The sequence below is a fragment of the Ceratotherium simum genome, chromosome 8 (assembly GCF_057802395.1).
Source record: "Ceratotherium simum simum isolate JZ-2026a chromosome 8, ASM5780239v1, whole genome shotgun sequence".
Lineage (NCBI taxonomy): Eukaryota > Metazoa > Chordata > Mammalia > Perissodactyla > Rhinocerotidae > Ceratotherium > Ceratotherium simum.
The window spans coordinates 63,932,180-63,954,999 of NC_141907.1; the positions used below are offsets into that span (position 1 = coordinate 63,932,180).

The 22,820-nt window shown below is 41.4% G+C and overlaps 1 protein-coding gene across 7 annotated transcripts in view; it reads left to right on the forward strand.

The window, feature by feature from the left end:
- The window catches only part of FRAS1 (Fraser extracellular matrix complex subunit 1), a 425,899-nt gene extending 408,847 nt beyond the window's left edge, over positions 1-17,052 (forward strand). For all 7 annotated transcript variants that reach the window (XM_087434473.1, XM_087434474.1, XM_014787828.2 and 4 more), the window contains 4 exons: positions 6,637-6,803; positions 9,728-9,933; positions 11,583-11,729; positions 12,836-17,052. In XM_087434473.1, the coding sequence (XP_087290599.1) occupies positions 6,637-6,803; positions 9,728-9,933; positions 11,583-11,729; positions 12,836-13,429 (1,114 nt within the window). In that variant the 3' untranslated portion in view covers positions 13,430-17,052. The remainder of the gene's footprint in view (positions 1-6,636; positions 6,804-9,727; positions 9,934-11,582; positions 11,730-12,835) is intronic.
- Positions 17,053-22,820: the final 5,768 nt, after the last annotated feature.

Below are 22,820 nucleotides of genomic sequence, written 5' to 3' on the forward strand. Positions count from 1 at the left end.
CAGGATGTTTGTATGCTGGTGAGAATCACCCTATTGGTGTATTAGGGGCAATTTGATGATGCAGAGGAGAGAGGGAAAATCTGCAGGGCCAAGTCTTTGAGTAGGGCAGGGATAGATCCAGGACGTGAGGGGAGGGGCCGGCCTTAGCTAAAGGCAGAGAGCATGCATCCACCGAAAGAGGAAGGCAGGCAGAGTCTGTGGATACAGGTGAGGGGAGAATTAGTAGATTGGGAGGGTAAGGATGACAAAGTAGACACCTGATTGAGTCTGTTTTCTCCACGAAATGAGAAGTTAAGCATTAGCTGGAAGTGAGGAACATTGAGGGTTGAAAAGAGAGGAGGAAGGGAAACAGTCATCTCAGAGTGAGAAAGTAAATTTACTAGAGGGTTATAGACAGCAGCAGATCAGGCAGTGCTGAGGGATCAATTGAGTTGTTTTTAAATTACCAAATTATTGACATAAGATAAACTACACATATTTAAAGTATATACAATTTGATAAATTTTGACATATGTATATACTTGTGAAACATCACCACAATTAAGATAGTGACTATATCCACTTTCTGCAAAAGTCTCCTTGTGCCCCTTTGTAATTTCTCCCTCTCATCCCACCCAAACCTGCCCTTTTGCCCAGGTGTCCACTTATCTGCTTTCTGTCACTACAAATTAGTTTGCATTTCCTAGAAATTTATATAAATGGCATCATACAGTATGCATTCTTTTTCTCTGGCATCTTTCACTCAACATGGTTATTTTGATTCACTCATGTTGTTGTGTATATCAGTAGTTTGTTCCTGTTATTGCTGAGTTGTATTCCGTGGTATGGATGTACTACAATTTGTCTGTCAATTCATCAGTTAATGGACATTTGAGTTGTTTTTAGTTTTGGGCTATGATAAATAAGGTTGCTGTGAACATACGTATACAAATGTCTATATGGACATATACTTTGAGTTTTCTTGCGTAAATACCTAGGAATGGAGTGACTGAATCATGTGGTAGATGTATGTTTAAAGTCTTAAGAAACTGCCCAACTGTTTTCCAGAGTGTTTGTAAATATGTAACAATGTGTGTACATTCCCACCACGAGTGTGTCAGTTCCTCTTCATCCTGGTAAACGTGGTCAGGGGTCCTGGTGTGGTTGAAGAGTTAACGAGTGGAAGTAAAAGAAGAGGTGAGCTAGAAAGACAGGAGGTGGCGGCTAGAGAGTGAAGTGTTTAAAAATGGGATTTTTGGAGGTGGTGCATAGTAGGACCATGAAGCATATGTGGCTGCAGTGGCGTGGAGAACAAGCTCTTTGGAGATGAGGACTTCAAGGAATTGAGAGGCTGGGGTATTAGATGGTTCGTCCATGTGGACGTTGAAATCACCCAGACCAATTGCAGGAGCAATGCTAGAGAGCACCACAGTCAGCCAAATGAGGGAGGATGACCAGGAAAATGGTAAGTGGCTGCAATAAAGAAGAACAGAGGGGAAATCATCTGATGAGCTATGCTGGGGAATTGTTATTCATGTATTAAATTTTTTTAATTATGAAATATTTTAGATATTCAGAAGATCATATATAGTGGATGTATAAAACTTGAAGAAATAGAAAATTACCTAATAGGAATTGTAACTGCAATGAACGGCATATCCCTTGGGCTGTGATACCAATGATAAAATGAGTAATAATAACTACCATGATATTAATGACCATGTATGGAGTACAGACTGTCTGGTGGGCTCTGTACTAAGCTCTTAACATTTAATTCTCATTACAATGATTTCCCACAAGACTGGTACTGTTATCTCCATTTTATAATTAATGAAACTGGGAGCCCAAGGAAAAAAAAGAAATAGAAAGTTCCCAGTACCTTTTAAATACCCTCAGTGCCCCTTCCAATTGCCCTTCCTCCCACCACCCCCCTAAGGTGACCACCAGCCTGATATTTGTATCTATCATCCCCAGTTATGGTTGGCCTCATATTTACTTCTACACGCTTTTACATATCTTTGAATTCTATCTAAAAATTTCATACTGCATGAATTGTCTCTGCAGCCTTTTTTTTTTTTTTTTTTTTGGCTCAGTGAGTCATTTGTTGGTTCATAAGGGAATCAACACTTGTGTTGATTCATGTAGCTGTAGTTTGAGCAAAGGGTTTCACTGCTTTAAGATATTCATTGTAGGAATACTCCACAATTTATTTGACCCCTCTATTTGGCTCATAATTCTAGATTTTCTCTATTACAAAGAATACTGTAAGTGTCCTTTAGTGTATGTGTGTAAGCAGAGTTTCTCCAGGGTAGGTACTGGATGTGTTTTTTAAGAAGCAAAAGGAATAACGGTTTGAAAATGGCAAAAAGAGCAAAGAAGACACCAACTCATCTCGCTGTGCTGTGTGGGTGTGGTAGGCTGCAGGGGAAGAGTGTTGTTGAGTGTGCTGAGGCTTCAGAGTTGGATATCCCTGCCTTATATCAGGGAGATTGTTACTTGTGGATTCCTCGTTATTCCCAGGGTGACTTTCCCCTGGGCCTAACCTTGCTTTTGATAATCTGTTTGGCTCCACATGGATGCAGTAGAACTACAACACAAAAAATAATCCAGACCGACTCAGGGAATTCAGACTTAATTCTAAAGAATTGCATCTCATGTTATGCCTATTTTTGTGAGATCTGTCATACATTATAACCTTATAAATAATGATAATCATCAACTCAAGTGCATTATTCATTCTCTTTAATCAATAAATATTTATTGAGTCTTAAGTGCCAGCCACTATGTAGATTCTAATAACACCAGTAGCAATAAAGAAAACCTATTTCCCTGAGTCAGATAAATGAGTTCTTAGTGCAACTAATGGTTGTATCAAAGCTGTTGAAGCAGAGTCAGCCCTGGCTTGTGTGGGTTTCTCCTACACCCCAAGTTCCTCCTACACCTCAACCCTCTCAAATCTGCCCACTGGAGCACCTTCAATTAAAAGTAAGGAATGGTCAGATGGACTCTATTGGAAGAGTAAAACATTGAAATTATCACTCATGCATTATACTTTAACAAATATGCATGTCAGGAGCTTGGCTAGCATTGAAGATACAATGGTGAGCAAATAGATATGGACCATGACTCTATGGAACCGGTAAGGGGTGAAGCAGACTTCAATCAGATAGTCAGGCATACATTTAAATAAAATATCAAGCCGTGATAAGTACTATAAAAGAAATGTGGGGGCCGGCCCAGTGGCGCAAGCGGCTAAGTGCGTGCGCTCCGCTGCAGCGGCCCGGGCTTCACCAGTTCGGATCCTGGGCGCGCACCGAGGCACCGCTTGTCAAGCCATGCTGTGGCGGTGTCCCCTATAAAGCGGAGGAAGATGGGCACGGATGTTAGCCCAGGGCCAGTCTTCCTCAGCAAAAAGAGGAGGTTGGCAGATGTTAGCTCAGGGCTGATCTTCCTCACAAAAAAATAAAGAAATGTGCACGGTATAATGAGAACAAATGATAAGGGATCTGACCTAGCCTGAAAAGAAAGAGAAAGAGGGTAAGCTTCCTAGAAAAAGCAGTGTTTGAGTTGAGATCTGAAGAATAAGTGTTACCTAGGCAAAGGAGAGTGGACAGAGAAGGAGGGAGTGTTCCACTGGAATGTCCAGCAACGTCAAAGTCAGGAAACTTTAAATTCATTATCACTAATCAACAAATCAGCCCTCGGGGCTTCCCAGCAAAGTACAATGGCTCCCTAACCAATGGTTTCTCTCTCTCTCTTCTTAACTATTTTATTCCTTCTTCTTCCCACTCAAACTTGCAACATCTCCCCGTCCTCACCCTCAGCTGATTACCTTGTGCCCTATTTCACCGAAGAAACAGAATAAATCAGAATAGAACTCACAGAAGCTCCTACCATCATATCTACCCACCTTCATGCATCTGTGTATATATACCTGTTAGTGTGCATGAACAGTCCCAGTTCATATCCAAAGCCAGCCTTGTGCACTGGAACCCAAACTCACTTGTCCACTTTATAAACAACATCTCATAAGCAATTCTCCCCTCTCTAGGAATCACTCCCATCAACATAACAACATGTAAGTTCTCCCATCTTTCACAAAAAAAAAAAAAAACCTTTTTGACTCCATTTCTCCCTCTACACCCATATTTCTCTCCTTTTACTTCAAGATGTCCCTAAAGACACTTGAGTGAAATTATAACTCCAGATATTTGGTATCTTGAGTGATCACAGCCTACCTGGTCACTGCCCTGGTCAGCACCACTCACCACTATCATCACTTACCTGGACTACTGCAGTAGCCTCCTAACAGGTCACCCTGCTTCCACCTCCAGTCCACTCTCAACTTAGCAGAGCCCACTCACTTTCTCAAAACCCTCGACAGTTTAAGTAGAACCCAAAGTCCTTACAGCATGGACTGTATATGGAATTTGCCAGATTCACAATTTCAAACTTTTCTCCTTCCATCATCTCTTGAGCCCACTCCAGTCGGACTGCTGCTCACACGCATCAACCCAGCTCGCTCTTATCAAGGTCACCAATGACTGCGTCTTACTAGATCCAGGGGTGGAGTCTCAGTCTTCATTTTTGTGACAGCAGCATTTAACAGTTGTTCAGTCTCCTCTTTGAAACACTTTCTTCACTTGGCTGGAGTATCACACTCTGTAGGTCGTTTTCCTACCCCACCAGCTTTTCCTCACTGCTTGCTCTGCTCGTTCCTTTTTTGTTCCGTAGGCTTTGAATTTCGAGGGCCCTAAGTCTCATGCTTGAACAGTCTCTTCTCTGTCTACTTTTACTTGGTTATCTCACTCTTCATTCACTAAGATTTTAAATACAAATGAGCACCTCCAGCCCAGGGCTTGCCTCTCAAATACAGACTTGTGCATCACATTGACTACTCAGCACTGAGCTCTCTTATAGGCCTCTCAAGTTGAACATGCCTGTGACTGAATCTCTCATCTTCCTCCACCAAATCTATTCCTCCTGCAGTTTTCCCATCTCAGGTAAGGGCAGCTCCAACCTTCTAGGTCAGACGTTGACAAACTACAGCCCACAGGCCAACTCCAGCTCATTGCCTGATTTTGTAAGTCAGGTTTTATTTTAGAACACATTCACATCCATTCATTTATGTATTGTCTGTGATTGCTGTCATGCTACAAAAACAGAGTTGAGTAGTTGTAACAGATACCATATGGTCTACAAAGTCTAAAATATTTACTATCCGGCCATTTATAGAAAAAGTTTGTCCAACCTTGTTCTAGGTGCTTATACCCATATCCTTGAAAACCTCCTTGACTCCTCTCTTACTCTGGGATTCTTATACCCCACATCTGATCTGTCAGCCAAGCTTATAGGCTTCTCTTTAAAATATATTAGGAATCCAATCATTCTCATGGCCTACCTGGCAGCTGCCCTAGTTAGCACCACTATCATCACTCACCTGATTACTGCAGTAGCCTCCTAACAGGTCACCCTGCTTCCACCCCCCAGTCTGTTCTCAGCACAGCAGACCCCACTCACTTTCTCAAAATCCTCCCACAGTTTAAATAAAAGCCAAAGTCCTTAGAGTATGGGGTGGGGCTAGTGTGGCCTCCAGTTACCTCTCTCGTCTCATCTCCCTCACCCGCTTCATTTCAGCCACTCTAGATGATTGGCTGTTCCTCTAACATATTGGGCACACTTCTACCCCTAAACCTTTGCACTTGCTGCTTCTTCTGTCTGGAAAGCTTTCTCCCCAGAAAGGCACGTGACTTACTCCCTTGCCTTCTTCAAGCCTTTGCATGAAGGTTTTCTTCTCCCAGAGGCCTCCCATGACCACCGTATTTAAAATTTCCAACTGACCCTCTTCCTAGCACTCCTTTTCTCTGCCTAATTTTTCTACTTATCACCTTACTTTCTAGTGTGCTATATTGTTTTGAATTTATTTTATTAACTATCTCCCCATCAGAATGTAACCTCCCTGAGGGCGTATGTTTTTCTGCTTTGTTCACAGATAAATTCCCATTGCTAGAACAATGTCTATCATATAATAAAAGCTCAGTGAATATTTGTTGAATAAGTGAGTCACGAGGCAGTAGAGAATATGGAGTAGAGAACAGGTCAAGAGACCTAAAGAAGGCCAGCCTGGCTGGAGGAGCCCTTACTGCCAGAGGCAGAGAAGGAAGGAGCCCATTCAAAAGCCTGAGAAAGAAGGCCAGGGAGGTTGGAGTAAGGGGCAAGGCAAGAGAGTATTTTCTAGCAATGTTTTCAAGAGTAGGACACAGGATAAATAAGTTTTGGTCAGGTTGAAAGAGTGAAAGTCTCAGAGCATGTGGATCTGGGAAGGAGAAGTCTGGGCAGGGCACCATGGCAGCAAGCCCTTTAGCAATCAAAGAGCAACTTGGGGGACCTTCAGAATGAAAGGGCCAGAAAAAGCAGGATATTGAAGAGTTCTAAAGACAAATTAGATTATTCCTGTTCAAGAGAGCAGATTAACCTTATAATGACCTAAACTAATCAAGTCCCTCTCCTACACACATCTCTTTATTCAGTAAATATTTAGCACCTGCAACAATCCACTGTTCACAATCCTGAGAAGGGTGGGAAAGGGAGGCAGCTTGAAGGACGTAGGCAAAGTTGACCCCACTCTCAAGGAGCTCTTGTTTCTCCCACATTTAGATTCCTGATACCCATTGCATTCCAGCAGACCAACCGCCCCGTACCAGTTGTGTATTCACTCAACACTGAATTTCAGCTCTGCAATAACGAGAAGGTGTTCCTAATGGATCCCAACACATCTGATATGTCACTGGCAGAAATGGATTACAAAGGGGCCTTCTCAAAAGGTAAGCCACTTCCTTCCCTGCAGAAAGAGACTCTGGCTGGACTTGAGAAGCTTTTGGATAAGTCCCTGGACTAGCATCTCTGCTCATCAGCTTTCAGTCAGCTCTCCAGTGAAGATTCTGGGGCTTGGTTCCAGGGCAGCCAAAGTTTAGTCAAGGAACAGACCCATATTCTTCCTTCATGTTGTTTCAAAGTTAAGATCATATACTTGGCACTATAAGGATTGGCACTGTGGTAGGTGGAAAAGCACTGGTCTGAGTGGTAAGAAGACTGGAATTTCCAGTCAGATTCTAACACACTGTCTAACTTTGGATAAGTTGCTTTACATCTCAATTCCTCAGAGAGATTGCAGTATGACCCCCAGGGTCTCCCGACCTCAAAGGTATGCCATACATATATGTACTCTCCATCATATGTAGAAATGGTCCCTCTGCCCTATCCTTGCCCCAAACATCATTCCTTTGACTTTTCAAAAGGCTGGCTCTTTCTTCTCCTTCAGGTCTCTGCTTAAACGTTAACCTCCTCAAAGAGGCTTTCCATGACCACACCAGACAATCTAATGTAGGCCTTCATATTTTTCACTTTCACAGAATGCTGTTCTTATAGTACTTATCACAATTTTTATAGTACTTATCACAATTTTTAATATTATAATATACATATTATATATTTATTTACTTATTTATTGCCTGTCTCTACCGCTAGACTGTAAGTTCCATGAGAATAGAGATTGTGAGCAAATATCAAATTGGCAAACCATACCACCAGTGCCTAGGTGCTCAATAAATATTTGTTGAATGAATAAATGAATTAATCAATATCTGCCATTCCTCTCTCAATTACCTCTTCTGCATTTTTCTCCCTTTTAATCTTCTCCTCATAGCAGAATCTTTTCTCTCATCCTAAAAACACATTCAAGTCCTACCCATAACAGGAAAAAAAAAAAAAAATCCCTCAACCCTACCTCCCTCTCAAACTTGAGCCCATTTTCTCCTTTTGTTTTCTCACAGAAACTTCCTGAAGGAGTGGGGAGCACTCACTGCCCATGGCCCTTCTTCACAATAACTCTTTTGTCCATCTACTGTAGGCTGGATTTGTCCTGCCACTGCTCAGAACTTTCTCTCTCGTCAACACCAAATCCATGGATTTTGACACTTTTTCCCTGTTTGGTTTCCTTTGCACCGGCCTCACCTGACACACTCTTCCGTCTCTGATCTCTTCTCATTCTCCTACCCTGGGTCTCTGTCCTCTGCCCCTTCTGTGTTGTTGTCTCCAGGTTCCATACTTGGCTCCTGTTCTCACTTCAGCGCTGCCTCTGATCATCCTCATGGCTTGGCCCATCCCTTGACTCTGAATTTCCTGTACTCCTACTACTCCACAGTCATTCCATAAAGTCTGGCCATATCCCTGATCACTCCTGAGCTTCATTTCCACAGTTCCAGTTCCAGCAGATCTGGAACTACCGACCGTCTCCAAATGGACTATCTTTCAGATGCGTAGAGATGTCTAGAGCTGTACTTGTCTCCCTCCAAACATGCTCCACCCACATCCACTGCGCCATTGACTGCATCACCACACTCCAGGGGGCCCAGCCAGAAGCCTCAGGGTTATCCTCAACTTCTCCTTGGTCTCTCACATCCCATGTGTCATTAAAAGGAATGGAATCCGACTCCTAGACATTTCTTAAATTCATCCCCTTGCCCCGCAGCTATATTTTAGATAACCTGTCTCTCACTAAAACATTAAAATAGTCCCCTACCTGGTATCTGTGACTCTAATCTCTTTGTGTTTGCTCTGTGTTTCTGAAGCCCAGGTGTGTTGATATTACACTCCTGCTTAACATCTTCCAGTGTTCCCTATTACTTACATACTCAAGTAGAATCCTCGGCACCATTCACTGTCGTCCCAGGAGTCTCTCCTGCCAAAGCTTCTACACGTCCTCCATACTCCAGTCACAGTGGCTTTCACAGCACCACATAGTGAATACTCTGGACGAGCATTTGTAGTCAGACAGATTTGTGCTTGATCTTCTCCCCCATGTCACAGATATGAAATGTTGGACAAGTTATTTAAAATGAAGATAATTAAACCAACCTCTTGGGCTCTTGGGAGGATTAAGTAAGATAGTGTAGGTAAAGAACTTGGTGCCATAACAGGCACCAGGAAACAGTAGTCACACCAGGACTCATACCCTTCCAGCATTCAGTATTCTGTACATGGAGTTTCTTTTGCCTGGAATGCTCTCCTTGGCCTCTCCCTCCCATCTCAAATCCTCTCTTTGACAAATGCCTACTCATGTTTCAGGATACTGCTCAAATATCGTCCCTCATTAAATCCTTCCATTTCTGTGCTCAGCTCTATGCTCATTTAACATTATGTACCTTCCTCTATTGTGGTTCATAACCACATATAGTGTTGCGGTGGTTAATAGTGTGGATTTTAGAGCCCAAGTACCTTGACTTTCAATCCCACTCTCACCACTTACTAGCTTTGTGACCTTCAATAAGTCACTTAACCACTCAATGCTCTGATTTCCTCGTCTATAAAGTTATGAGCACTACATGAGTTCTTACATTGGAATGCTTAGTACAGTTTCTAGCAAATTGTATGAGTTTGATAAATATTATCTATTTTCAACAATTGCTCTGTTTTTATTTCTGTCCTCTCAACTGCATCTCAGTCACCTCTGTATCCTCTGCACATAACAAAGTGCTTAGCACACCTTAAATACCTAATTAATGCTTATTGAATAAAAGAAGCAGTAAATAAATGGATGAGCATTTTAGGAGCACATGGAATCAGAGAGCTCTCATAGAAAGGTTCTTTTGATTCTAAGAGTGCTCCCTGTTAAATCCTTTCTATCCTTGACATTTCTTTCTCTTTAATCTTAAAGTCTGACCTAATTAATGCCTCTCAATCTTTTCAGGTCAAATCCTTTATGGCCGAGTACTTTGGAATCCGGAACAAAACCTTAATTCTGCTTATAAACTCCGGCTGGAGAAAGTCTATCTTTGTACCGGCAAGGATGGCTATGTGCCTTTCTTTGATCCCACAGGGACAATCTACAACGAAGGGCCACAGTATGGATGTATTCAGCCAAACAAACACCTAAAACACAGATTCCTGCTGCTGGTATGCTACCTTTTAGTGTTAGAGAGCTGATTCTCAAGTAGATTTCCTCAGCTGTGAATTCTGCCTAAAGCAGATAGAACCCCACTTTTGATGGTTTTCTCTCTCTCTATATATATATTATTGTTGTTGTTGTTTCTCTCTGATCAGCTAAATGCTAGTACATATTACCAAATGTGGTGTTATGGTGGGTAACAAGACAAGCTCTTATTGATGTCTCAGGAAGAGGAAAGTCTAGACCAGTGTTTCTCAAAATACAGTCCATAGACCCCTGAATATCCTCAATACAGATCTGCCTCGACTTGTGATGGGGTTACATCCCAATAAATCCATCATAAGTTGAAAATATCGTTAAGTCGAAAATGGATTCAATACACTTACCTACCGAACATCATAGCTTAGCCTAGCCTACCTTAAACATACTCAGAATACTTACATTAGCCTACACTTGGCCAAAATCATCTGACACAAAGCGTATTTTATAATAAGGGATTGAATATCTCATGTAATTTATTGAATACTGTACTGAAAGTGAAAAAACAGAGTGGTTGTGTGGGTACAGAATGGTTGTAAGTGTATCGGTTGTTTACCCTCGTGATCGTGTAGCTGACTGGGAGCTGGCTCACTGCTGCTGCTCGGTATCACGAGAGAGGATCGTACCGCATATCGCTAGCCCAGTAAAAGATCAAAATCCAAAATTCGAAGCACCATTTTTACTGACTGCATATACCTGCTACATCATCGTAAAGTCAAAAAATTCTAAGTCAAACCATCATCAAAACATCGGGCACCGTCTGTTCTCTTTCAGGGAGTCCACGAGATCAAACCTACTTTCATAATAATATGATAATGCTTGCCTCTTTCACACTCATTCTCTCGTGAGTGTAGAGAGGATGAAAAGTTTATTGATATAGGTTCAGATTCCACATTGTAACTAATCTTTAAAAAATACTGCTTCTGGAGTTTTGATTTAGTCTCAGAAAAGAATATCCACAATTATCTGAAAAAGCTGTTAAAACCTTCCTCCGCTTTCCAACTACATAGCTGTGTGAGGCCAGATTTTCTTCATATACTTCAGCCAAAACAACATATCACAACTGATTGAATATAGAAGAAGTTATGAGAATCTTTTCCAGAGATTTGCAAAAACATAAAACAATGCCAGCTCTCTTTTGGGGATGTGGGGGTGAATATGGGTATTTTTGCAAAAAAATATGTTACTTATGTTCACATGTAATGGGTTTTTCATTACCATTTTAAAATGAATTAGTAAATAAGGACTTTTTAATTTTTCTGTGTTAATTTTAATACAGTAAATATTGATAGATATGAACCACATAAACAAAAGACTTTTGGGGTCCTTGATTTTTAAGTGTGTAAAGGTTGCTGAGACCAAATAGCTTGAGAATTATTGGTCTAAGCTATCCCACTTGTGTTTTGAGATCACAGAGGCCACCGGTGTCCTCCCTTGAGGAAGGGCAGTGGGTGCCCAGAGGCACGGTGGACTTTAGGAGAGAGCTTCTGCAGCACATACTCCCCCGACCCAACCCAAAGCAGGGTGGAGAGAACCTTTCTCCTCCCAGTGACCTCCACCCACCAGTTCGGTGGTTCTATCTTTCTAAATCTTGCTTTTCTTTTTTCTGAACTTCTAGGACCGCAGCCAGCCAGAGGTAACTGATAAGTACTTCCATGATGTGCCCTTTGAGGCCCACTTTGCTTCTGAGTTGCCTGACTTCCATGTGGTCAGTAGCATGCCAGGGGTGGATGGATTCACTCTGAAAGTAGATGCACTCTATAAGGTGAGTGTGGTGAGAAGGATAGAAGCAGGGCCATTTTAAAGGTTGCAAGAAGAACATCATCATCTCTGCCACATCAGTTTCTTTTTGTGGCATTTTTGCTGACTGGTCTTTTTTATTGTTGTTAAGTGTATCATTCAGCCAGAATTTTCACCATCTATCCCCAGTGGACCAAAGCAATGATAAAATTCTTTACTTTGCGTGTAGTCTCTTGTCACTGCGTGCATCAGGGGTGCATACAACACTCTAGTTTTCCCTAAATTCTTTTATAATGCCTGCCTTTTTGGCTCTATGCTGCACTGGCTGATTTCACAGGCATGTGGAAAACATTTAACAAAATCATAAATACAATACAGCAATTCTGAATGGCAAGAATTACTAGTATTTTATATGCAAAAATACTCTAAGTCCCAGTAATAAACGTGAACTTCCAAGCTCAAATTCCACTTTTTTCTGTCTCCAAATAGTAATCCATGACCTTGGATTTCAGAACTGTTATCACTCTGTGGAAGTTGTTTCAAAACCATGGAGGGTTTCAGTGGGGGCAGATAAGAGGGAAATAAAACACTTGATGACATAACTGCTCAGGGGATGATCCAGGAAGTGTTCAGATTTAGCAAATTTTTGTCAAGTATCTGTGTATTATGCACAGAGTAGGTGTTTAGTGAATGTTTATTGAATGACTCTATTTTAGCTAAAGTTCATCAATAAATAGTAAATTAGCATGACAAACAATTGAAGGTCACTAGGAATAAATGTGGTTATTAATACTATTACTTCACTGCTATCAGTCAAGACCAATAATCATAAGCATTCACTTAGCTAAAGAAACTGAAAGATAAATTCTTAGAATTATTCCATGCATAGGCAGGGAAACAGAAAAAATTGTAAATAGCTGGCCCAACATCATCCTAATTTGGAAATAAAATATAACCCATGATATTTGGTTCAGTTCTGTGTTAGTAGACACCAACCATTGCTTATGCTTTTCTTGAAACCATTTATCAAGGCTTGTGCTGGCAATTTTCTTTCCATTTCCTTTCGTCAGTGGTGGTCTGTGGGCAACAGTGACACATTCGGTTTGTCTCCCTATCTTCCTCCTCCTGCAGGTGGAAGCAGGCCACCAGTGGTATCTCCAGGTGATCTACATCATTGGCCCTGACACCATCTCAGGGCCGCGTGTCCAGCGCTCTCTCACTGCCCCTCTGAGGCGCAACCGAAGGGACCTGGTGGACCCCAGTGGCCGGCTGACCCTTGACGATTCCCTCATCTATGACAATGAAGGGGATCAAGTCAAGAATGGTACCAATATGAAGTCCCTGAATCTGGAGATGCAAGAGCCAGTTGTAGCTGCTTCTCTATCCCAAACTGGGGCGTCCATTGGCAGTGCCCTTGCTGCCATCATGCTTCTACTTTTGGTGTTTTTGGTGGCTTGTTTCATCACCAGGAAATGCCAGAAACCGAGGAAGAAGCCACCCACAGAGGACATTTTGGAAGAATACCCTCTGAATACCAAGGTGGATGTGCCCAAGAGGAGCCCAGACAGGGTGGAGAAGAACGTGAACAGACAGTACTGCACCGTGCGGAATGTCAACATACTGAGTGAGACCGAGGGGGCTTATGCCTTCAAAGGTGCTAAAGTAAAAAAATTGAATCTGGAAGTCAGAGTTCACAACAATTTACAAGACGGAACAGAAGTTTAATGGAGGAGACCCATGTGTATTTTTTTTCTAAAATCATTTTTATAAAACGGGAGAAAAGACTGGTATTTTTATAATCTTGCAGATTAAAAAGGGAAAACTATACTTTGAGTGGCGGAAGGCACACATCACATGCATCAACTCACAACTGAGCTACCTCATTAAACAGAGAACCACTGAGACCCCCAGAGTATTGGAGCAGTTCTTTCTGTGGAGCCCTTTCAGAGTCTCAGCAGCTACGATTGCTCCTTCTGTAAGGCCGGTGTTAGAAAGCGAGGGCTTTAGTGCTAGGACGGGGTCAGACTATTAGGTTAGCTGATGGAGTTCAGAGGACTGGGGAAGGTATAGTGGCAGGTCTCAGAGAGAGAGTGGGGTTCAGAGCCTTTGGTTTCCTCCCCCACCTTCAGCCTTCTTCTACTTGGGCTTTTTCTGGGCCTCTGGACCACAGAATTCAAATTGCTGACACCCAGATTCCATTCAAAATTCTGCTCATCAGCACAACCTATATATTTGCTCATTGTATCCACTCGACAGCCTGCACTCCATGGCCTCTAACGGTACTTTGCATTTCCAGAGGCCTTTTCACCTGGGGGGTTCGAAGGGCTCTAGACTAGAGCTCTTCTCCGTAACTCACAGGAGAAACCTTGGGCCTCTCCTGGGAACACCCCTTACAGAAGGGGACACCAAAACCTGGGGAAAGGAGGGGCCTGGCAAGCACCTCAGAGCACATTAGTGATGCACTGCACCTTATGCCCAGGGAGACATCCTTGTGCCCATCTGGTTTATGCTGCACTGAGGATGCATCAAGACATCCCTCCCTGATCAAGGATGCAGCAAAACAGTATTGCTGCACCTGGCCTTTTTATTCTACGTTGCCATGGATGCTTAAAAACCACCACACTGCCCGCTGCCCCAGGCTTTGCCCAGTCCAGTAATAGATAAGCCTGTGGGCTTTGCTAGCTGTGGGTTTTTTATTTTGCTAGGGTTTCAGGAAAGTAAGTGATTCATTTGAATAAAGCAAATTAGGAGAAAGCCTAGGTCAGAGTGAAATCAGAGTTAACAGATGCCTCCTAGTACTCACAGCAGATAAGGTACTACTACTCACAGCAGATAAAGCACTAGTACTCACAGCAGATAAAGTACTAGTGCTCACAGCAGATAAGGTACTAGTACAGCAGATAAAGCACTGGTGCTCAGCAGATAAAGTCACTAATACTCAGCAGATAAGGTACTGGTACTCGCAGCAGATAGGGTACTAGTACTCGGCAGATAAAGCAGTGGTACTCAAAGCAGATAAGGCACTAGTACTCACACAGATAAGGTACTAGTACTCACAGCAGATAAAGTACTAGTACTCACAACAGATAACACATTAGTGCTCACAGCAGATAAAGCACTAGTATTCGGTAGATAAGATACTAGTACTCACAGCAGATAGGGTACTAGTACTCACCACAGATAAAGCACTAGTACTCACAGCAGATAATGTACTACTACTCACAGCAGATAAGGTACTGGTACAGCAGATAAAGGCTCAGTTCCTGGTACAGTATTTCAGGGATTTCTCTTTTGGGGGTTCTTTTCTGGTAGCTCAGGCACTTATTTTACCATATCAGCACATGACAAGCCATAAACACATGGCTTTAAAATGATTTAGTGTTCAAATAGCAGCTTAATGATTTTGTATATAGCACACAGCTTGCTTTTGTTTTTCTTTTTTGTTTCTGCCTTATTGGCAAAAACAAGCATGCATGTCATGTCATTTTGAATTGGAAACACAATTCCATTATTCAGGAGTAAAAGACCTGTTCTCTTCCTGATGCATGGCACACCATCACCACTGAGCAAGTAACAGAGCATTCACACTGTGTAACATTTGTATTAGGATGATCCAGGCTCTTTGAGAACATTCCAAACTGGAAACACTTTGGTACGAAAAGCTAGAAAGAATGAACCATGAAAGGTCTTGGGCATCTCTACCAGGCTCCGAGCTCCTTGAGAAAAGGACCGGCATGAGCATGCCTTTGGTTCCTCAGCAGTGCCTGGCACATAACAAGCACTCCTGAAATATTTATTAAGTAAACAAATGAATGGTGTCATGAGTAAATGACAGAGGAATAAATTTAGGAAGGGGACGTGAGAGAGTATGGTGGCAATAGCACAAGGGCAAGTAGAGAAAAAAACCAGAGCTATCTCTTCTGCTTGGATTATTAAATAATCTTCTCATTGGAACAGAGAAGCACCACTTGACATAGGCATGAATCTGGCAGTGGCCTCAAGAAGGACTGAACAGAATAGTCATATTAATGTATTAGCAGGAGGTGAGACTGTGCAGATCAGTCTCCAGAGCAGGACGTTTAAAGGAAAGTCTGACCTAGTGTCCTGAGATGAGTGTAAAGTTTTCAGGAGAGGATGAACTGGGGTGAGTGAGCCCATAAAACTCCTGACTGGTCAGGTGCTACTTGAGGCCAGCTTGAGCAATTTGGGGCAGAACTTCTGGATCAGCCTCATGAACATCCGGAATTGGTGGCTCATGGCTGGAAAGCTCATCAGCTGAGCATGGAATCTTCTATAGAACGACCTAGAAGGTTAATGCTAATTCTGCAAGGACAGGAAGCCAACCATTTGTGGAGCAGCTTTGGATTTGCCTCATTTATAACTGCTCCTAGTGCCATTAAAGACACACCTTTCCATTTGCTCAAATATTCTTGCACATCCCTTCCGTTACTACTAAATAGGACACATGCATGGGAAAAGAGCAGACAGGTGGCAGAATGAAGCTAGTGTGGGAAGGAATGGAGACTGAGATCTCAGAGTGCTGCTGGCAGCCTCCGTGGACGTGGTCTTGAAGGACAAGGCAGCATTCTGTGAGGACCTTGAGATAGTGAATTATCTGTGTGCAAGGAAAGCCTTTGGAATATTCCTGCCTCTCTTCCTTTCTGCCCTTCCCCCCACTGCATACACTTAGTCAAATGCCAGTACTTCTCTAGAGGATACACACTTTTTAAATAGAAAGTGATAAGAGATGTGAAGTTGAGATTTACTCCTTTGATACAGAATTTTTCATTTTGCTTATGCTTTATACTTCATATTAGGGATCAGGTAATTTGGTGACTGATGTGGGATTATACTTCAGTGAAAACTCTCCTTTCAATTTCTCTCACTTGCTCACTAATGCCTTGTGTGTGTTTTACTAACCTTTTATACCATGCCTTTAGATGAGAAGGAACACAAATCCCTCAAGGGTTGCTATTTGCTAACACATGCTGGCTGTGAAGGTTAAAAGAAAGCAGGGTCTGCACCTTTTTTCTGCCTCACTGCCCTTTTATTGTATCCCAGGCCTCCTGGAGGACCCCTGCAGGTTCCTCTTGTTGGATGGGAAATAGTGTTGGAATGCGTTTGCACAGTCTTATGATATTCAATCTCAGTGTCCTATAGATATGTGTTATTATTGGTTACTACACACCTGCTCAGACTGAGTAAAACATTTGTGGTGCTGTCAACCTGATTTCTTGACTCTCAAATGATTTTTGTATTTCCAATACCAATTTGTGTGTTATGAATTTCTGATTTCTCCAATAGCATATGCCACTATATAAATTTGTATTAATAAATGACAGTCTGGTTGTGGGTTTTTTTGCTATGTTCTTTTTAGATTATTCCTCTCATTAACATAGACATTGCCATTGAGATAGCAAAATCATTCTGAAATTTGAGGCAAAGGTTTTTGGAGAAAACCCTTCTAATTGGGTTGAATCTGAGACCACATATTAACCATGCTAAGAGCAAGATGACGAATAAATTACATATCCCCAGATCACCCTAGCTCTTCTTTTGCAATCAGTTGAAACTCCAGGACAAGGAGGAATAATTAAAATTTTCATGTGCAATACAATACGATGATTATTTACACTATATTGATTATCATCAAACCTTCTTAGGATATTCGATATAGTGTGACAGTGGCTCTGTCTTTTTATGCACACCCAAAGATTTGTTAAGTGTCCAAAACTAACCCTGGAGATGACCAAAGCTCAAAATAAGAGTTGATTGGCTTGTCAAGGAGGAAATGGCAGAGTCAGAAGGGAACTGAGCTCGGCATTCTGCAAGCCTGTGCATCTGTCTGCCCTTCCCCTCTGGGGAACTCGTTTATATTAAAAAAACAAAAATACTGCCAACAACAGTGACCAGCGGGGTTCTGTTGACACCTTTTCATGGCACATTTGCAAACTCAGCAAGACTTGAGACAGTATGTTTTCATAAAATCTTGAGAAAGGACACCACAACCAAGCCTGGGATTTCCTTATGCTGCCAATGGCTTAATGTAAACTTCACTTCCTCACAATTTCCTGTGATTGTCCCTTGCGTCACAGCAGGTTCTTAGCCCTGAAGTGCATTTCTCTCTGGACCATAGAGAAGCTGTATCAGGCACCGATCTATGAATTGTTGGGATTGGCTATGAAAATGCTTCCTGAGACCTGAAATTTTTTAAATTTAGGAGACTTAGGGGTAAGTGACAGTAAGTTCTCATTTAGATTTTGCAATATCTCATAGACTTTGAAAAAACATACGGGGAGCAAGAGAGGGAGACTATACTGACAATATCTTATTAGGTTCAACCCCACAAAATTGCTGATTTTGTAGGTTAAAAATAGTCCAATATCAGTAGTTTTATATGTCTCAACCTAATATTAAGATGTCATGGTGTGTAATAAAGATTCTATCCCCAAATGAGCCTGAGAGATCTCTAACTAGGAGCCCTTTAGAATGGCAGATTGAGAGTAGCTGGTAGCCCAGCTAAAATTCTAGGGGCAATATCAGTAATATATTGGGCATATCTGGCATCAAGAGCAATGACTCCTTTACATTCTCTACCTCATTCAGTCTCATAAACAACCCTATGCAACAGTTATAGATCATTGTCCTGGATAATTTTCTTTGAAAGTTCCATATGAATGCCAGAATTTCAAGTCTTTGCTAGAAGGCCTTCACAAGCACAAATTGGTGTTGCTTAAAAATGGTCCAAAGTTCCTATAACTTGGATTTGATGCTTGTCATGAAAAATTCGGTCGCTTGACCAATACAACAAAATAGACACATGCTGCAACCCTCCCCCAAAAAACTAGCAGAATTTGATCCCTAGGCTCATTTTGGTTTAAGGCCACCAAGTTTTAAAACCAGTAAGTTACAAAAGCTTATTAGAATCCCCGTCTCTGGGAGAATTTCCCTAAATTGTTAAAAAAGCAGTCATCTTTTAAAAAATTGTCTCCCTTAAACATCTTAAGGGATGTTTCCAAAATGAACCAATGCTCAATACTAGTGACTCACAAGTCCCCGTGCTGCTCATTCTGTTTGTCTCCACACTGATTCTCTGCCCTGTTTGTGCTCCAGGAAACTGATATCTTTAAGGCTCCCTTGCCCCTGGGCCTCTGGTCCAGACTGGCCAAACGGAAACACTGACGGGAGAGAAGTTGGGGTGTGTCAATCCCTTTCACCTGCTCCACCCTGCCTTGCTGTGCTTCGGGCAGTGCCTGCATCCTTCCCTGGCCAAAGGTCCTATTGGACAGTCCCGCTTCCACAGTCCAGTTCTCATAGGCTCCGATAACACCATCCCTCCCTTGCCCATGTGGGCCTAGTGCTAGTAATGATTTCATCCTGTTTCTGGTCCTCGGGGGCTTCATCATCCCTGTGAATTCCTTTAACTTAGCCTGCCCACACTTCTGTAAATAGTCCCTTTTTTAAACTCTTTATTCAAACCCTTTGAGTATGCTGTTTCTCTTCTGCCAGAACTCTTATACAGTCCTTAAATACAGTGCCATTTGGTTATAGTTTTCTAATATAAATCAGAAATAATTAAACACTTGAACTCAAATCACGTCTTAATTTTAAATTTGCCTATTATTATAACCAGTGGCCTGCTGATAAATGTTTCACAACCGACTTTTGGAGTCGGGAGGCCTGATTTGTAGCATTTGCTGGTTTTCCTGTTGTATATGGTCCTCCATGGCCGAATTCAACCTACCAGCATAATTTTACTGAACACAGGGTTGGGAAGAGATGCACAAGGACACAACTTTATATAATATTTGATATAATAGACACAGATAACCTCAAGAGCATCAATAATAGTAAAATGTAGCAAAATAATTATAAAGTGATTAATTTTGAGTACCTTTGTTTTTAACAAAATTTATTCAATTGTGTTTATTAATAAAATTTTCGATAACAGCTGTGTTTAACAACCAGCTTGCAAATTTCCTGAAAATTTAGCAATTGGCTCTTACATACCAAGCCAACTCAGCACAGCAGCGTAAGAGAAACATATTTAACATTCACAACCACTTGGTCAATTAAACCTGCTTTTCTTAGTTCTTCCCTCACATTTTGCCACATAATTAAAATATACCTTGATAACTCTGCTCTAAAATCTTATATTTGACTCTGTAATTGCTCCGTTTAGCAGACAGAAAATACAGGAAAATTAGCTTCTTATAATACTATAAAGTAAGTTTCTGTATTCAGAATGATGAAAATTTCATCCAATATTCTTTTCTAGATTCTTTTTCTGGAAACCTGGTTTCTGGGATCCTAACAGTATCATCTAATATATCCTTCTCAGAAAATTCATCCTTTGGGGGAAAATATTAGTTTTATAATCATGCTATAGCATGGTTCTAGTCTAAATGGTAGTAACTGGGCAGTTGTTACAAGTAGAAACACTAAATTTTATTTTAAAGTTGCCATCCTGAAACCAAAGAGGTTAACCCTAAACAATTAAAATAAATCCTACATAAACACCATCTGTTACTCATTTCCTTCTGGATGTGAAGCCAGCCCTCTTACTTCCTAGTTTTGTGGAATACAACCTGTGGAAATCACTGAATTTCTCTAAGCCTGTCTCTGTATTTGCAAAATAGGGGTAATTACACCTAATTTAAGCTGGTTGGTAAGCATGAAATAAGGCCATGTATGCAGAGTACGTGACTCAATGTCTGGCATAAAAAATAGGTTCTCAATAAATATGCCCCTCCTGTCCCCATGCTAATCCCAGAATTTTCCAGGATGGGATTTAATAGTCTATTGTGGTGATCTCTGAATGGGAATCACAAACTACAGTGCAAAATGGAAGGCAGAACACCGGCATATCTTCTTTCTTGGCAGAAAGCCCATCACTTTATTTATTTATTTATTATTGAAGTATAGTTGACACATAATATTATATTAGTTTCAGGTGTACAACATAGTGATTCAACATTTATATCCATTATGAGATGACCACCACAATAAGTCTAGTAACCATCTGTCACCATACAAACTTATTACAATATTATTGACTATATTCCCTATGCTGTACATGACATCCCCGTGTTTATTTTATAACTGGAAGTCTGTACCTCGTCACTTTAGGTCTGCAAATCTGGTGGGCTCCTGCTGCGCTGGCCTTTTAAGCAGTTTTCTCCATTGCAGGTCCTCTTGCATTTAAGGAAGAAGGTCCTCTTAAATCAGTGGTTCTCAGACTCTAGGGAGTGTCAGAATCACATGCAGGGCTTATTAAAACAATGGGTCTGAGGTAGGGTCTGAGGGAATTTGCATTTCTAGTAGGTTCCCAGGTCCTGGGACCCGGCTTTGAGGACCATTGCTCTGGTCTCTTCAGCTCACACATAGCCGGTGACTTTCCTCTGAGTCCCAGCAGCTCCTGTATTGGTAAAGGGGCATCATGTATTATCCTGTTGAAAGACTAGAAAAAATGCATTCTGACAGCTTAAGTTACTATAAATAAACCAAACCAAAATTACAAACATCTAAATGACAATTCATTACCCCTAATCCTTTTCTTCAGGTTAATATTTTCACTAAAACTTTTCTCAGGATGACAGCAATGGAAGTAAGGCAACCTTATACCATGTTTGAGAAACATGGCGCACATTAATTTACAAGAAAGGAAGAATTCTTTCAAATAATAGTGCTCCAATCAGTTCAAATTGCACTGCCTCCTTCCCTGACTGTCCCAATCCTCTCAGAGTCCCTCTTCTCCTGAAGCTACAATATTTCAAGTCCTTTCCCCATGACTTAGCATTGTATACAAAAATTATAAAGCATCATGAATTACTGACTTTAGTTTCACATGAGTTTGTCTTGACTCCAATTAGATTGTAAATTCATTGATATCTGAACTACATCTCATTATTTCCTTTTAATCTTCCATAGCGTTTAGCACAGTGCCTTATAAGTAGTGTGTAGTCAATAATTACTAATGAATTATGATTGAAGTAAATCCACATCTCTGCTTTGATCAAAAAATAACTGAGGGCCAGCCCCGGTGGCCTAGTGGTTAAGTTTGGCATGCTCTGTTTTGGTGACCTGGGTTCAGTTCCCGGGTGCAGACCTACACCACTAGTCAGTGGCCATGCTGTGAAAGCAGCTGACATACAAAATAGAGGAAGATTGGCCACAGATGTTACCTCAGGGTGAATCTTCCTCAGCAAAAAAACCCAAAAAGTAATTGAGAAAAGCAAGGTACAAAACTGTAAATAATGTTCTGTCTTTTGTGTAAGAAAGGGAAGACATAAGAATGTGTATTTGTTTTCCTTGATTTTGCTTAAAGAAACAATAGAGGGGTATATGAGAAACTAAAGAAAGAAAGAGTTTATTGGCAGGGGGCAGCAGAGTGTGGAAGGGAAAGGTGGATAGGGAGGAGGTAAGAGCAAGACTTTCTGATGTACATCTTTTCAGAATTTTTTTTTTTAACTATGTGACCATTTTAAGAAAGGTTTATTAACTGACAAAGTTAAACTACCTCCTTTTTCCTTTTAGTTTTTCTTAGCAATGACCATGATATTTATTCAGTTAATGTTTGGCTCTGATAGGATGATCTAATTGCATTGCTTGGAGGACAGCAGCAGACAACACCATTGTAGGTCATGTCCAGACAAGTGTTGAATTCGTTCCCTATTGTTGCTATAACAGATTACCACAAATTTAGTGGCTTAAAAAAGACAGAAATTTATTATCTTATGGTTCTGGAGGTCAAAAGTCCAAAATGGGTCTCATTAGGCTAAAATCAAGGTCTTAGCATGCTCTGTTCCATCTAGAGGCTCCAGGGGAGGATCCATTTTGTTGCCTTTTCCAGTTTCTAGAGGCCACCTACATTCCTTGGATTGTCACCCCTTTATCTTCAAAGCCAGCAACGACCAGCTGAGCCTTTCTCACTGTGCCATCTCACTGCTCAGACTCTGCTTCCTTCTACCCCATTTAAAGACCCTTGTCATTACATTTGGCCCACCCAGATAATCCAGGATAATCTCTTTATATTAAAATGCACTGGGCCGGCCCCGTGGCTTAGCGGTTAAGTGTGCGCACTCCGCTGCTGGCGGCCCGGGTTCGGATCCCGGGT